This window comes from Patagioenas fasciata, chromosome 1 (assembly GCF_037038585.1).
Source record: "Patagioenas fasciata isolate bPatFas1 chromosome 1, bPatFas1.hap1, whole genome shotgun sequence".
NCBI lineage: Eukaryota > Metazoa > Chordata > Aves > Columbiformes > Columbidae > Patagioenas > Patagioenas fasciata.
Genome location: NC_092520.1, coordinates 214,273,094 through 214,290,101, shown reverse-complemented (window position 1 = coordinate 214,290,101; position 17,008 = coordinate 214,273,094). Strand labels below are relative to the sequence as shown.

At 47.0% G+C, this 17,008-nt stretch overlaps 1 protein-coding gene across 1 annotated transcript; it reads left to right on the top strand.

The window, feature by feature from the left end:
* The first annotated feature begins 2,838 nt into the window (after positions 1-2,838).
* SMKR1 (small lysine rich protein 1) lies at positions 2,839-5,747 on the top strand. Its single transcript, XM_065860743.2, has 3 exons — positions 2,839-2,884; positions 3,319-3,417; positions 5,311-5,747. Exons 2-3 carry the CDS (start codon positions 3,415-3,417, stop codon positions 5,503-5,505), a joined length of 198 nt encoding a protein of 65 aa, XP_065716815.1. The 5' UTR covers positions 2,839-2,884; positions 3,319-3,414; the 3' UTR covers positions 5,506-5,747.
* The last annotated feature ends 11,261 nt before the right edge of the window (positions 5,748-17,008 follow it).

Below are 17,008 nucleotides of genomic sequence, written 5' to 3'. Positions count from 1 at the left end.
CTTTTTTGCTTCCTGCACCTTAATTTAAATGTTTCCTTTGCTATTCTTTTCTTAATGGCAAAACCATCCCTGACGAACCGATCCATAAACTCAGCTCTGAGCCCTGCGCATCTCCACTCTCTGCTGAGCAAAATCCTGCTGTCCAACATACTTTGGAAGTTCTGTTCCCATGTATCTATAGAAATTGAAGAAAGAAAAGCAGAATTAGGGGCTGTAGATGTCTTCGCAGTGTTCGTGCTTGTTAAAGAGTTATTTTAAAGCAAAATAAAGCAAGCAGTAAGGCGTGAAATACGGACACACAATCTATGGTGGAAGCATCTAGCTACTCATGGTCAGTGGGGCAGAGTCCAGTTGAGGCCTGGATCCAGTGCTGTGCCTCAGGGGTCGGTGCTGGGGCCGGGATTATTCAATATATTCATCAATGGCTTGGATTAGGGAATAGAGTGACTGTCAGCAAGTTTGCTGGTGACACCAAGCTGGGAGGAGTGGTGACACTGGAAGCTGTGCTGCCATCAGAGACCTGGACAGGCTGGAGAGCTGGGCGGGAAAAATGTAATGAAATAAAACAAGGGCAAGGGTAGAGTCTGGAATCTGGGCAGGAACAACCCCAGGTTCCAGTGTAAGTTGGGGAATGAGCTATTAGAGAGCAGCGTAGGGGAAAGGGACCTGGGGGTCCTGGGGACAGCAGGGTGACCATGAGCCAGCACTGGGCCCTTGTGGCCAGGAAGCCAATGGTACCTGGGGTGGGTTAGAAGGGGGTGGTCAGTAGGTCAGAGAGGTTCTCCTGCCCCTCTGCTCTGCCCTGGGGAGACCACACCTGGAATATTGTGTCCAGTTGTGGCCCCTCAGTTCCAGAAGGACAGGGAACTGCTGGAGAGAGTCCAGCGCAGCCACCAAGATGCTGGAGGGAGTGGAGCATCTCCCGTGGGAGGAAAGGCTGAGGGAGCTGGGGCTCTGGAGCTGGAGAAGAGGAGACTGAGGGGGGACTCATTCCTGGGGATCAATATGGAAAGGGGCAGTGTCAGGAGGATGGAGCCAGGCTCTGCTGGGTGACAACCAGTGACAGGACAAGGGGCAATGGGTGCAAACTGGAACACAGGAGGTTCCACTTGAATATGAGAAGCAACTTGTTGGGGGTGAGGGTGGCAGAGCCTGGCCCAGGCTGCCCAGGGAGGTTGTGGAGTCTCCTTCTCTGCAGACATTCAAACCCGCCTGGACACCTTCCTGTGGAACCTCAGCTGGGTGTTCCTGCTCCGGGGGGATTGCACTGGATGAGCTTTACAGGGCCCTTCAACCCCTGACATTCTGGGATTCTGGGAAGATGTTTTGAAAAGCAATTTTGAAAGCGGGAACCATTAGACTTATTTGCCTTGAGCAGAGAGGGATTGAGCTAATGGAAAACAACGTTTTATCTTTCCAAGGTGATATATTTGGGTGCTGGACCAGCCAAGTGCCATCACCATGAATACGATAAAGACCTCTTTCTCAACCCAGCGAACAAACTTGTCTGTTGTAATCTGGAATTGTGACGTTTTCAAGAAAAGCAGTGTAGAAAATATAAGTTTCAGCTTGTTTTACTTATCATGGATATTTTTCTCTAGAAAATACTGTCATTTTTGTTCTCCTTGCTGTTCTCTGTTGGCATGAGTGGGATCCAGGAGAATGTGCTATTCAGGGGAATTGCTTTGTGATCAGTGAGGAGTATTGAACTTCATCAAGCCTAATGAGCTTTAAAATACAGTAAAGCACATCCTATGGGCAGATAAAACAAAGAAATACACTTAATATCAAAGTCAATTATGCAGTTAAGCGACATTCTTTATTTTATGAGTGCTGGGGAACACTGGGATCACCCTCCATAAGTGCTCCAGAGGCTGGATGTTCTTACGTTGCTTATATTCACATAATTATTACATATGCATTAAAATTCCATCATAGATCTATACTAAGAAATAATTGACGATGTTAGTTATAATTGTTCAGTTTCTCACAACTGTTAATAATAAGTTGAACATAAGCTAATCACGCTGCTTATATGTAATGTATCACTTAATCTTCTGTCTCCCTCTTGTCATGCAGAAGGATCTAAAACTTGAAAGACACCGTTTTGCAGGTGGTCAGAAAGCATTTATCTGATGTCAATGGGTTAATGATGGTTACGTCTTTTATAACTTAATCACAGTGTACACTAATTCGGCAGCTTCTCTTCACAGAGAGCAGATTTTGAGAGGTTAACGTTTGGGATAAAAATAACCCCATGATCTAGGCAGACCCATGGACGTGTGGGGGTTCAGCAGTAGCAGAATTATGAGCTCCAGCTGATAATTTACACTTCTGCTTTTTTATTTTAACACTTTGGGAGTGAGAGCCTGGTGCTGAGGGATCCCGAAGAGACACCCCTCTCCCATCCTTTCGCTTTTTGCCCACAAATAACAGGAATATCCATGCAATAGCCTTCCGAACGCCCATCTTTCCCATGACCTCTGAAAAGCACCACTGGCTCCCCTCCTCCTCTCCACCCTAAGTTGTTGTGGTACTTTTTACTTCCTTCTCTATGACTTTTCGCTTTGGTGCTTTTGGCAGTGGGTGGTGCAGGCCCTTTTGTGCTATTTTTGTGCCTTTTTTGCGTTTTTCGGAGGGCGGGACGGCGGCGACGAAAACTCCCCTCAGCCCCGGAAAACCTTTTCCCGCCCTTTTCCTGAGGCGGCCGTCGCGACCGCAACGGGCAGCGCGCACGCCCGCCTCGGCAGCTGATTGGGCGACGGGCGGTGCGTCAGTGCGTGTCCCCGCCCATTTCGGCTTCAGTGCCTTCCACTGCGCATGCGTAGGGCGGGCTGCCATGGCAACGTGATGCGGGAAGTAACCAGAGAGGTCGCACCGTGAGGTGAGTTTGCAACCGGTCACCGGCCCCGGCCCCGGCCCCGGCCCCGGCCCCGGCCCCGGCCCCGGCCCCGCTGCAGGTACTGCGGTGTCTTTTGAGGTGGGGAGTGCGGGGGGAGCCCTGCACAGCTTCGTTTCTTCAGCTGTGGAGACAGGTCAGGTCCTGCCTGTGCTACGCGGGATGGGGCGAGGGGCTGAGGTGTGTCCGGGTGAGCTCAGGTCGCTGACGCCGAGTTGAGCTTCAGGTTTTCCTTCCCCCCCGCGTCTAGTGTGGTGTTGCTAGAGAAAATCTCAAAAAAAGGCTCAAGAGTCCTGGAATTTTGGCAGTTAGTGAGGTGGTTGTCTGCAAAGAAACCCTTTTAGGGATGGCACACCTCGACATGTTTGTGCAAGGAACTAACTTTACCTAATTCTGTTCTCTTCCCCCTTTAACTCTAGGGGCGATGATACTGATACATTGCACAGTACGTAACCCACTGCGCGATTGTGTGTAAATCCACACAGCGCCGGCCAGTCTCCACTCAGTAACAGGGCATGGTAAGACAGATTTTATTCTTTTGAAGTGTATTGATACTTATTTTTAAGAAAATTAAGTTAATATCCAAAAGGTCCCTTCCCAAGGCTGCGGGACATAAACTGACCTGCCCGAATTCACGTTGTGTGCAAGCGTGCACCTCATTCTGATTTTTTAGCTTTTCTTGCTGCTCTTGGCTACAGGCTGTAAAATTTCTGCACATATCTTGTAAAGCCTCAAATCTTATTGCTTGTGGGTGAATGAAAATACTGCACAAACGTGGACTTCCCAGTACTTTTGAAGAGTGTTTAAATATCACACTGGATTGTGCTTTAAAAACTCAAGAGTTTCCCACTTGTTTCGCACTTTTTTGCACTTTTTAAATTCGAAAGAGTTTTGCGCTCACAATATCTGGCAGAGACCCTGCTGGGAGTGTGTGGAGGGTGTGATTCAGGTGACTGGCTGGAAAACCTGACATAAGCATCTGTTAATCTGTGAAGTGTGCACATTCCAGCACACAACGTATTCAATGAATTCTGCCCTATGAGTTCTGCAGAAAACACTTGTCACCTTCTCTAATACATGTCTATGTAGTTTGCAGTCTGCGTGACTGAAGGTTTAGGAAACAACCCGCCCTCTGCTGCAGCTTGCACTCTGTGTTTTCTGTCTGTTTCTTTTTTTCTGTGTGGATAGTGGGTCTGTGTGTTTTCTATAGAAATCTTGACTTTTTCTGTACATATTCCTTCACATTGTGTTCCTGGCTGATTCTGAAGATTGTACCGCTGACTGTTCTCATACCTCAGAGTACAAATGTTTGTCTCTCTTAGGTTTAACAGTACAGAGCTGTATAGACGCCCCTTAGAATCAATACCACAAAAACTATTCTACGTATACTTCCCCTAGTTTATGCCCAGCTGATAGTGACGTGGCCTTTCTGCCTGTGCTAATTCTTTCCAAAGAGTTGCTAGGATCTGTTTAATTCCAGCGTGCAAAGCCAGGCGAGTAACAGAAATAGATGGGCAGGATGGGTGAGGAAACAACCCAGGGAGTGAATGAGACTCTGGCAAATCCATCTCCAAGGCAAGAGGGTGTTCAGGCACCAGCCCTAAGCAGCTGGAGGTCACAGGTTTTGGCAACACCTCCTTCCCACATATAGAACGGCAGAGCTGCTCTTTATATTCGTGTTATCGCTAATGGTAGAAGAACAACTATATTGCAGGGCCTCGAAAAGGCCACAGCTGTAGGAAGGATGCTTGCTCTTCAGGCTTATGATCCACTCACAGGTCATGAACACACAACACAGGCTTAGTTTACTTCAGGATTGTATCAGTGCACTGATTAAAAAATCAATTGAAAAGAACGCATGATTTCCATTTTGCGCAGAGAGAAGCACAGGGGAACACTAACGAACCGTGTCTGATGACTTTAAAGGTTCTTATAGCCTATACAGCAAATATGGATTTGGTGAAAGTTTTAATGCTTGTGAGTCATATATAAAATCACCACAAAGTACAGGAGTCTGTGGTGTGAGGGGCTCTGAGCTAAGCCTGCAAGCCAGGACTAAGATGTAACGAAACAGCTGTTCTGGGATATTTTAAGATAAGATATGTATTACAATAAACATGTTGGATGAGAGGAAATGGCCTCAAAATGCGCCAGGGGAAGGTTCAGATTGGATATTAGGAAAGATTTCTTCATGGAAGGGGTTGTAAAGCACTGGAACAGGCTGCCCAGGGCAGTGGTGCAGTCACCATCCCCGGAGGGCTTGAACTGAAATATAGATGAGGATCTCAGGGCCACAGTTTAGCACTAGATTCAGGTTATGGTTTGACTTGATGGTCTTAAGGCTCTCTTCCTACCAAAATGATTCTATAAACCTATGACTGAGTGTTTTTGTGGTCGTTTTCTCTCTGCAGGCAGGTAAAAGCAAACCCAAGCGTGGCAGAGGGTCCAAAAAGAAAGGGCAGAAGGGGACGAAGGGAGCGGATATCTTCAGCCCGGCTGCCATGCTCAACGCACACTACGTGTGCCATAATGCACCCGCCTTCCTGGAGCTCCGGGGCTTTCCCTGGCCTGGATCCACCAAAAAGAAGGGGAAGAAAAAGAAGTAACTGGAAAGCAAAGGACTCGGTGCAAACCAAGCTCCCAAGTGAAGACGAGACTCCTTTGCAACTTAGACTCGACCCCTCCGCTGGTTAGCCCAAATATTTTACCGTAAACGCTGTTGTGTCCATACAAAGACGCTCTTATTGTAGCTCAAGCACAGGGTGACAAATGGTGACACTGTGCCATTGTAATCCCAGCTGTGGCCCTTCGCCCTCCAGTTGCATGTGGAATAAATCGTTGCTCCTCAGCAGTCGGAAGGGTTTGTGATGGGGTTTGCTTTACCCACTGTTGTTTTTTTACGGGTGGGACGTGCTGCCCAAAAGCGCTGCTGGACCTGCAGCCGCTTTAAACTTGAGCTCAGAAAGTGGATACCATGGTAAGATCGACAGCGTGAAGTATGATTTCTGTGACACCAGTTTATCTGTGTGGGAATCACCCACTCCCTGGGTCAACAGAGCCACGCGACGCCATCTAAAGGAAATGGTTACGTTTGGGCAGATACGCAGAACTCAAAGTTCCAGCGAATTAGCACCAGCTCTCCTTTGGCTGCAGTGAAAATCTGGAGCTCTGCCCTAGATATTGTCAGCGATGCTGTTAAGAGTTGGAGGTGACGATGAATCCCCACCCCCAGGTCTCCTGTTTGAAGTCTTCAGTCTTAGTTCAAACATCCTGGCTAAAGACCACAAGCTCTGTGTTACCGTTTGGAGTTATTTTTCTCCATTTCCTCCATGTTTTTAGTGCAGCCCTTGGTAAACCTTACTGCAGGGTTTCAGTACTTGAAAGGAGCTTATAAAATGGGGACAGACTTTTTAGAAGGGCGTGTTATGACAGGACAAGGAGTGATGGTTTTAAACTAAAAGAGGGGAGATTCAGGCCAAACATGAGGAGGAAATTGTTGGCCCTGAGGGTGGTGAGAGCCTGGCCCAGGTTGGCCAGAGAGGTGGTGGATGAACCATCCCTGGAGACATCCCAGGCCAGGCTGGACGGGGCTCTGAGCAACCTGAGCTGGTGAAGATGTCCCTGTTCATGGCAAGGGGGGACTGGATGGTTTTGAAGGTCCCTTCAACCCAAACCGTTTTATGATTCTATGAAAGTGTGAAGCAACATGTCAAGCGAAGCTGTACATCTCTCACACATTCTAACAGGATGTGGTGGAGTGACTGGGAGGGGCGAGGATGTGTCCTGAATGGGAAGGAATACAAAAAGGCTGGTGTTACGGAGAAAGAATTAGGAATAGGGGGCCAGAGCTATTGCAAGGGGAGACGTCCCAGTTCTGCGGGACACCCATGGGACTGTGAGCACCCCAGACAGCTCTCACCAAGCGGCTCTGTGATGCACAGGAAATATCACATCAGAATTTCAGTTGGTTTCTCGAGGCTGAAACATCTGTGGTGCTGATCGAGGCCATTGCTGACTGACTGAACTGCAGGAGGAGGTGCAGGATCTTCCTGGCTTCCAGGTAACTATGTTATGGATAACAGAGCAATTATAATGTGATCGACCCAAACCAATAAAGGCCCATAAAGCCTTGTGTTGTTTCTCTGGCTTAAAATGTTCCCTCTATCAGGAGTTTTGACCAGGTCAAATCATAGTTTTGTGGCATTGCTTGCAGGCCAGCTACCGTCATTATGGAGGCTACTGCACCGCACCGAGTTTGTTTCGTCTCCATGTTCAGAAAATCAAGGTGGGTAATCCCGTTTCCTCGCTAATTAGCCTGTAGTTGGCTTATTCTGCTGAATCAGATGCGGTTTGCAGTACCAGTTTGTTCTATGTTGAGCATCAACGTGTCCTCCTCAGCATTTCCTCATGTTCTTGCTTCCCCATCACCCACCAGGAAGTCTCTGGTCACGGCACATACTTGCAAATGTTTCCTCCAAGTATCGGCGTTGTAAAGCAAGAGATCTCTTGCGACCCCTGTATAGAGAGCCTTAAGAGACAGATATTTCCAAGCATGAAGGTAGGATCTGCTTAAAATCCCGAGGCCGCCCCGTACCATCACGGTTGGTTTGGGTCCCGGGTCAGTTTGCAGGAGAAGCTCAAGTCCCACCTCCCACCGAGATGAAGAACCTCATTGCAGAGCAGGTGTTTGGGGAAGCAACTTCCTTCTGGGCAACTTGTTCTCCAGCGCCGCGTCGCAGCGGTTTCCGCCGGAGCAGCTGTTATCTGATCCCACGGTTACACGTAAGCAAACCCATTTTACATCGGTGACAGACCGGAGCGACAATGATTCCGAGACCCCGGAGTTTTAGCGTGCGAGAGCTGCTGGAACAAACAGTGAAATATCACAATGTGTTCTCGCTTTGAAACAAAACAAATCTGATTTCTGCCTGGTGCGACTGAGCGCACCAGATGGCGACCGGTGAAGTGCAAAGGACAAAGACTCTGCTTTCTAGCGCATGTGAAAAGTTGCCATTCATTTCTTTGACAACAGATGAGAAAACCCATCCAACCATCCCAAACTGAAAAATGAAACACTCTTTTCCCCCGCCTTTTTCCCTTTTACCTCCCTCCTGCCTTGATCTATCCCAATTTTGCATGTAATTCAGGCTCCCTGGTGGTTTATAAAGACCAACAGACATCTCTAAAGAAGAGTTTGGGCTTCGAATGCCTCGGTTCTCTATTTAACGTGTCATTTCATTGCCACAGCTGTGCTGCCGACTTCTAAGGGACAATCTTTGGCTCAAGCGGACATGACTTTATGGGGAGTCCCCTCTCCCGTGGGGTGACATTTGCAGGTATTTCTGGTTTATCACAACCTACAAGAGTCTGCAGAACTTGTCACCTGAGTTGATGATGAATACATCCCGTTCCGCTCAAATCCATAAGGAATCTTTTGAGGGGAAACTGCAAGTTGGAGAAGCCCTTTGCTTTACGGGCACAGCGTTATGTGCATCATCTCTTGCATTTTTTCTACTACTTGGAGTTATATTTTTGTAGTATTTGGGCTCCCTTTGGTTTCTCTATTACTGAGCAGCCGTGCTTTGGGGACGCGAGGTTCACGTGTCCTGTAGGGACTTGGACACCGAAGTCCCGCTGCTAAAAATACGCTGGATGTCGATGTGCGTGTTGGTGGGTGGGGAGGGGAGAGTCACAGGACTGTTATGGGATGGGAGTGATGGCTATATATATATATATAAAGTTTAAAACCAGGTATTATTCACCACATTTGGTATTAGAAGATTTCAAGCTGTGTATCAACAGTTTCCCCCCTTTACTCTTTCCTTCGGTCACCATTTCTGTATTGCCTGGTGTCCCTTATTTTTACACTAAGAAAAGCACCGTGGATCTTTAGGATACGTAAGGCTTGTATCTTTGTCTCATTTCTCATTTTAGGAACTGCCCTGGCTGTTATTTCCCGACTTCAGGGGGTGATACTGAGGACTCTTTTGCTTATAACCGGTGTCTCCGTAATGAAGAGGTTACTATGGTGAATTTTTAAAGAAAAAGTTTCACCCAAAACATATATTAGAAGTTGGCACTAAGTAGTGTCAGCAGAAGTAAATAAAATACAGTTTTTAGTAGGTTTACTCCTGTTAACTCATTTTTCAATATTGTGGTCCCCACTGTCCTTTCTTATGTCCTCCAGGAAGATGAAAGCCCAATTTTACTCTCTTTTTAGAAGCCTCTCTTTCAAGCTTTCTGTTTATTAAAAGAAAAAAGCACAAGTCATTTCCCCCCTCTCTTTTCCTAGGAATTGTACAGAAGACCAGAAAGAACAACAGACTCGAACTTACGGAACATTGCTCTCTGAGATGTGCCGTCCGGGCACCGCGGCACCCGCAGGTATCGGGGTTTTCCATTTTGGATGCCGGGATGGTTTTGTTACATCCTAGTGCGTTATTCACAGTATAATCACCCAGTTGCTGGTAGCTTGCTAAAGACATTCAATGAGTTTGGGAGTCCTGCTTCTGGCAGGTGCTTTTGAGGATCCTTTTAGAAGCAGCTTCTAGTGCCTTCCCACCCCAACAACCTTGGGGTTGAGAATCCTGGGGAGAAAATACCTTTTTCCTTTAATTTCTTGGTTAGGTTGCACATAATTTTGTTAAAAGAACCATAATTTTAAAATAAAACCGCATCCTTGAAGGACTCTGCGTTCCTTCTAGGCTATTGCTACATGACTTAGGAGAAACAGCCAAAGGGATTTACTGTTAAGGTCTGATATATTTACGATTAAGCTGAAGTAAATTGAGTGTGAAATCCTTTTTATGCAAACGATTGGCTTAGTGTCAGCATTTCTAGCTGTAATCAGCACTAAGAGAGAGAAATGTTTAAGAAAAATGAGGAAAATATTTAACGCAACGCATGGTTATAGCGGCTTCCTTGGAATGGCCATTATTATATGCCATGAAGGGAGCACTTTGCTTGGACCAAATGCTTTAAAAGTTCACCTGTAATTACTGCTCAATGTTAGAATATCTTTTAATATTGAAATGGCAAGCGATAGGCCAAGCGCTCCTACAATCTAAAAAACCCAAACGAACCTTTTTAATGCTGGCAGGTAGATTGGAGTACAGGGATCCTGGGACAAGAGCAAAAATGATGCTGTCTAGTGCAAGTTCAAAATGAGATTTACCCTCACAACATCTTCCTTCTCTCTCAGGGTGATCCGAGCAGGTTGCACATCTCTTGAGGGCTCCTTTTCCACATCACTTAACAGGAGGTGTCTTGGGTGAAGTACAGAAGATAACCACGGCCATGAGTTCTCCGTGAACGCTGAGATGTGAGATCAGAAGCCACGAGGTTTGAATTCCAGTTGGGTTGGTTAAATAACGGGTTTATCTGGAGTTTTCTTGGCAGTGATATGGTCGACACACCTAAAAGAGGCTTCAAACGCGGGTCATCTCACCTTGATTCGCACGTCTCAGCTGGATCTTGTCATGTTGGGATGTCCTTACAGATAAAAGGAGACGGGAAATGGGCACATGAGGCACAACCATTGCTGGACCCTGAAGTTTGATGTTTGTCACACTTGCAGCAAACCACTCATTCCTTAAAGTATTTCATTCCTGGAAAAATTAATGCATTATCTATGACATTTTTCACCTCTCTTGGTCTGAAAAAAATGTTTGTAGAATAAATCTGCCCCCAATTCCTCATCGGATGGTTGTACTGTCATAGTACATGATGTAGCGCTTTGCATGTTGAATAGACAGTTACAACTACTTGGATTGCTCGCTGCGTAGCAGGAACAATCAGGCTCCCTTCTCGTTTGTCTGTGGTATCTTCTGTGGGTTTCTTCTTGACAGCAGTTCAAAATGTCCTGCGGGTTGAAGCTGCAATATGGTGGAGACAATGTCTGTTCTGCATCATTTGCTTTTGACGGTCCTGGGAGCTTCCCATCCTGGATTGAATGCATCCTTCACTGGTGATGGTTGTGGAGGAGCAAGCGGGAACACTCTGCATGTCTAAGATTATTGTCCATCAGAGAAGAGGAGGGGTCTGTTGAGAATATCTATTCAATGTCTGTAGAGTTTGGTTGGGTTGTAAACAGATTTTATCAATGCCTAAAGGCAGAGGTGAGGGCTGGATGATGTAGATGAGTGGGGTCATGTTCCTAGTTTTCTTAAACTGACCTTTCTATGGAAAACGAGTTATTAATATCTCGCAACATCAGTTGCTTCAGAAAAGAGCTTCCTAACTATGGTTGGTGTTGGTGTAAAGCTTCTGCCACGACTTGCAATTTTATTGGCACAGTGCTTGGAGAAATCAAAGGAAGAAAAAGCCAATCCTTAAGAAATCGCTGCTTTTTCTAACACTGTTGATTGTATTGCCTCCTCTAGCGATCTCGATTTTTTAATCTCGCCTTGTGCTTCAGCTCTTCGAGGCAGGCAAAGCTTTCTGGAAATGCAAAGCCGAAGCTCCCAGGCCAAGGGAAAAGGCGTTTTCTGCTGGGGTGTATGGCAGCTTTCCACGCGTGAGGCTCTTCGTCTCATTCCAGTATAACCCTGAGCTCGCCGTGGTGTCCGACTCCTCTCAAACGGTAGGGCCTGAAATGGTGTCTTTGAAAGCAAGAGTCCTTCTCCTGTCACCTGTTGCTTTGGCTCCTGAGATACTTTATCCAGGAAGCCCAGCACCTTCCGAAAATAGATATAGTATTTTGGGAGTATCTGATAATTATAGCTTGCCCTTTGGGAACTGCCCAAACAGTAGCTCTGTTTTCTTAGAAATTACACACTTTTATTGATTCCTCATCCTTTCCCATTGCCTTATGCTTGCGTCGTTTCGGTTGCCATCACCAGAAAGCAGATAGTAGAATAGGAAACATCTCAAGCTCTTACACTGGTAGTTGATACTCTTCTTGCTTGAGCCGTAACCCACAGCTCCAGACCATCTTTACAACAATCTCTCACAAAGTGAGGATTGTTCTGTCTCCTTTCTCTTAAAACTCCTTGCTTTCAGCTCTTTAGGGTAAGAAAGTGCACAACTTTCAGCCTTTCATTCCTTGGTTGCGTTTTTAAAACCTGTTGTACTTGTTGCTTTCCTCCGTGCTTCACAACGCTCCTGCTTCATCAGCACAAGGTGCCAATTAACACCTCCAACGTGCAGATTTTCTTCTCACATGTTGCTACACGAGAGTCGTAAAACTGAGACTCGGGATTAATTTTCCCCTAAATCTAAATGTCTGCATCAATCCCTGGACTGGTCTTGATTCACACAGGAAGAGCAGGATGTGATTCCTCTGATTAAACGTATGCCGAGGCTTAAAGCAGCCCTGAGTGTCTTGTTTAGGGACAGGAACTTCTAGTGAGACCTGTCCCATGTTTAGACAAGGTTCTTAGGGACATGATTTAGTGCTAGAGTTAGGTTATGGTTGGACTCGATGATCCTGAGGGTTTCTTCCAACTGAAATTATGATTCTATACTCACCGTGATATATAAGATTTTACTGAAAAAGCAAATTCAAATTTAGTGTGGATACAGAAATGTATGATGCTCACAAAGTGAGGAGTCCAGGGAAACCAATATGGCCGTGGTTTGTGGGTTCTAGAATCAGAGAATCATAGAATAGTTTGGGTTGGAAGGGACCTTTAAGGGCCACCTACTCCACGCCCCTGCGGTGAGCAGGGACATCTTCAACTCCATCAGTTCTTTTCATTTTTTCCCCAAATAAAATATAATCCAGCCAGCTGGAGCCTGTTTGCAGTGCCGGGGGTTGAAAGTTGCATGGAGAACAGAAATTGCTATTGAATCTCTTGCTGTGCTGCAGCAGTGATATCCTCGACGCTTTCCCCATCCCTTCATCCTGATGTTTAGTATCTTATGGGAAGTAAGAGTTGTCTAAAGATTGGGATTTGAACCTGAAACATGGATTGCCCTTTTGTGAACAGCAGTTCCTAAAGAATTTGGGGTAAAGGCCATAAAAAGGAGTATCAGAAAACGTAAAAACTTCCGTGACTCTGGCGCTTTGAACCATGAGGGTAAAACTGCGTGAGATGTTCTCTCTGTCTAATCTTCCGTTCAAAGGAAACCAGCCCACCGGCGCCTTTTGGGCACCCCTCTTCAGAGAGCAAAAATACCTCCTGACTTCAGTGCAGCGATATCTTAGACGTGGAGGAGTGGAGCGAGACGGCTCCTTGGCAAGGAAGCGCAGTCGTCTCGAGCTTATCGCTCCCGCACACTTGTAAACTCAGCCCTGCTAATAATAGCCAAGTGGGACTGTGTTCAGACGGCTGACCCAGCTGGGGAAAACCACCTTGCTGTTTTGCAGTTTAGGCGAAACTGCCTTGAGAAACGAAGAAAAGCACATCAGAAATATCCAGCTCGGTGTAATCACTCTTCAGTGGCTGCTGGGGGAATTGGTTTCCTTAAGAAAAGCGGATTGGACCTGAAGGAATATCTCGCAATGAGCGGATTCGCAGCCCTGTGCAAAAGGCGTTGCAGCAGCACGTTATTTGGAAGGACTGTACGCTACGGTCTGTGTTAAGGAAGCGGCAGCTGGTTTAAGGAGGTGTCACCCCAGCTCGCTGGAGCAGCGCTGGCCCAGTCCCACGATTTAGAACTGGGCTTATCGAGTGCTCCAGCGGTAGCACAGAGCTGGTATGGGACAAGACTCAGCATGGAAATGGCTGTGGGGTATTGGAACAGGCTGCCCAGGGCAGTGGTGGAGTCACCATCCCTGGAGGGGTTTAAAAGGTGTTTAGATGAGGTTCTTAGGGACATGGGTTAGTGCTAGAGTTGGTCAGCTTATGGTTGGACTCGATGATCCTGAGGGTCTCTTCCAACTGAAACGATTCTATGATTCTGTATTATCTTCAGCCTCTTCGCTCTGTCCCATGTTGCACTGTAACCCTGGATACCTTTAGATGCTTTTCATACCCTGTGCAGAAAAACACAAAGATCAGTGTATGCAAAACTTAAACGGCATTTGAGCTGAAAACATCTGAGGAGTGTCTTTATATACAGTAGCACAAAGGTGAAGAGCTAGGTGTAAGGATCTAAATTGAAGAGACGGGACACTGAGATGAAAGACCAGAAATCTGTATTTGCAGGGCCCTGACAGGCTCTGGGAGATGCTGCAGGAGTCCGCTACCCTACCAGGAGCAGCTCTATGGAGTGATTGCACCTGCGAAGATTTTGGTGATTACACAAACTATAACAGCGCTTTTAATCACAAGAATCCACCCAAAACTCAGACTCAGCTTTGGGCTAATCTGGCTCCAGAAAAGCTGTGGCAGCCAGAGCCCAATCAAGGCTACTTATAACAAACCCATTGCATGATCAACATTCTCCCCAGAGTACTGAAAACCAGCCTGCCTCTTTATAAGCCGTGCAAATCTGCTTTATTGCACATTATTGAACAATCAGTGTTGCAAAGACTCATATTAAAGGAAAGAAATGGATGCAATTTTTTAAATCTGAAAAAGAGGGAGAGAAGGGAGCAGCTGAGCAGCTGCATCTGCAGCCTTTGCCCCTTCAGTCTGCACTGCAAATGTTTAAAAACTGCTCAGTCAGTTCAACTAAATCATCAGAGTGTTTCATTTACAGCATAGTGGGTGAATCACTTACTTTTCTCTGGGATAAAGATGAATAAAAGCTCCATAGGAAAGAAAAAAGACCCAGCCACTTTTTCTCCCCTGATGATCCAAGATGCCAAGTGGCTGGGATTCCACCTCTTCCGTCGCTCGCAGGCACAGGCAGCCAAGAAGTCCCAACGGGCAGCAGATGTTGTAACTCGGAGGCAGCTCGGATGTTCTGTGGCAAGCAGGCCCTGCAGAGAATTGCTGCCAGGAACGTGTCTTCTGCTGTACGACCACGTGCGGCTCCTTCACCTCCAGCACGCCAGAGATCATCTAAACCCAGGAAGGTATGAGATTCTTGTTTGTTGTAATGTCTGCTACCATAAAATAAGCAAGAGTTGGTGTGTTTAGGAAGTCTTTAAGCTACACTGAAACACTTTTTGGAGAAATGTCCCTTCTCCCTACATTGGCTTAGCTGACCTGAGCAACGTGTTGGACTGACCTGGTCTACGAGATGTGCTAAATGCACTACTAAGGGCACTGTCGTGGTTGAGACGGACAAACAACATGGACCAAGTTCTTCCAGGATGAAAGTAGTAGATGCCATTTATTGCCACAAGTGCATTTTTATACAGTTTTACCAATTCATGTGTCCCTTCACTGTTGGTTACAAGTTACAGCAGTAACATCTCCTTGGCTAATTTTGCTATCATCAGTGTTACTCTTCTATTCCCTTCTCTCTCACGGGTACATCCTTAACATCTCTGGATACTCCTTTACCCCCATCTTTCTCACAAGTAGGCCTTCATATCTTCAAAGCTAATTTCTATTCCAATGCCCTCCATCCAGGAATCCACGGACCCACTGTAGTCCCCCACAGGGCACGTGTCTCTTCCCCCTATGAAAATGTCATTTCTGTTTGTGGTCCTTAACGGTCAATAGTACTTTTTCACGCTTGCACACCTGGTTGTAACGCAGCCACCCTCCCACAGAAGAAAAGTCTTCACTGGAGTTGGGGGTCTTGTGCACAGACCCGACCGTGGCACCTGAAAACACACAAAACCTGTGACCCAAGGTTGGTGGCACTTAATGGCTAAAGTCCAAAAGCCACTTCAAACCGTTGGTAACAACCCACCCATGTTACAAAGCAGTGCCAGCTCATGGATCCAGGCACCCCCGTTCCCCTTGTGCTTTCCTGTGCATCTTTTCCTAAGCAATCCTTCCTTGTTACTCATCTGTGTTATGCTCTGTCCCAGAAGCCACCAACCAAAGACAAGGTGATCTGCTAAAACACCCTGTTCGCTGTTCCAGCCTTTCTCCCACCGCCTCACAGCACCTGAGCAGACACATCCAGCTGGTAACTTATCACATTGTCCTCACCTTATCCCTTCCACATTTTCTCTTCCCAGACCCAGGATGCGGATGGGTGAACCCTTCCGGGCCTGCCCTGTTACCAGAGCTCCTTTCCGCACCGTGCATCGCTGTTCCTTCCCCAAATGCTGGATACACGTCCTGACCAGCCTGTGACATTCCCATGGGTGCACGGGCCAGGCTCCCTACCCTCCTGCTGGCAAAATGGACATTCGTAGGCGCAGATACTCTTTTCCCAATCCTTTTCATATAGGATTATGCCTCTGTGACACAGCACAGCCTGTATCTCCATGAGAACCTGGGGAGACGTGCTGATGCTCATTTCAAAGAGGAAGAGTTTGCTCATACTGGGAAATGTTGCCTCTCTGGAGGACCTTTCTGGTACATCCCAAATGAACATCCATGCTGTTTCCTGTTGAGAGGCTTTGGTCCAGTGTGCGTTCTCTTCTCTCTTCTCTCTTCTCTCTCTCCTCTCCTCCCCTCTCCTCCTCTTCTTTTCTCGTCTCTCTTCTCCCTCTCCCTCTCCCTCTCCCTCTCCCTCTCCCTCTCCCTCTCCCTCTCCCTTTTCTCCTCTCTCCTCCCTAAAAGCACTTTGAGAGGGGTGGAAAGAAAAATAAGCAAGTGCACCAGGCACAGTCTCAGCACACTGAACAGCCACTGACTCATAAACGTGCACTTCCACAAGCCCGTAGGTTGCTCTGCCCATTCCAAACCCATTAGCAACATGTGGTTTGAAAATATGCACCTGGATGGGACCCTGAGACGTCATGTCATCCATCCCTCCCCCTGAGACGTCATGTCATCCATCCCTCCCCCTGAGGCGTCATGTCATCCATCCCTCCCCCTGAGGCAGGAGGAATTCTAGCTACAGCATTCCTGAGTGGTATTTTGTCTGACCTGTTCTTAAAACCTCCAATGGGAGAGACTCCGGAGTGTTCCAAAGCTCTTCCAGTATTATCACATCCTACCATTATGAAATTTTCTTGGTGGCTCACCAAGATCAACCTTCCCGTCATGTACCAGGGCGTGATCTTCCTCCTGCAGAGATTCTGCGTCACCGTGGGTCACACCAGGCCTGTTGGGTGGCACGGCCCCAGGTCTCGGTGCTTGCGGCGCTGCTCCAAAACTGCCGGCTAGCATGGGGGAATTCCGCTGGTGCTACAGTCCGCACCAGCTGCCT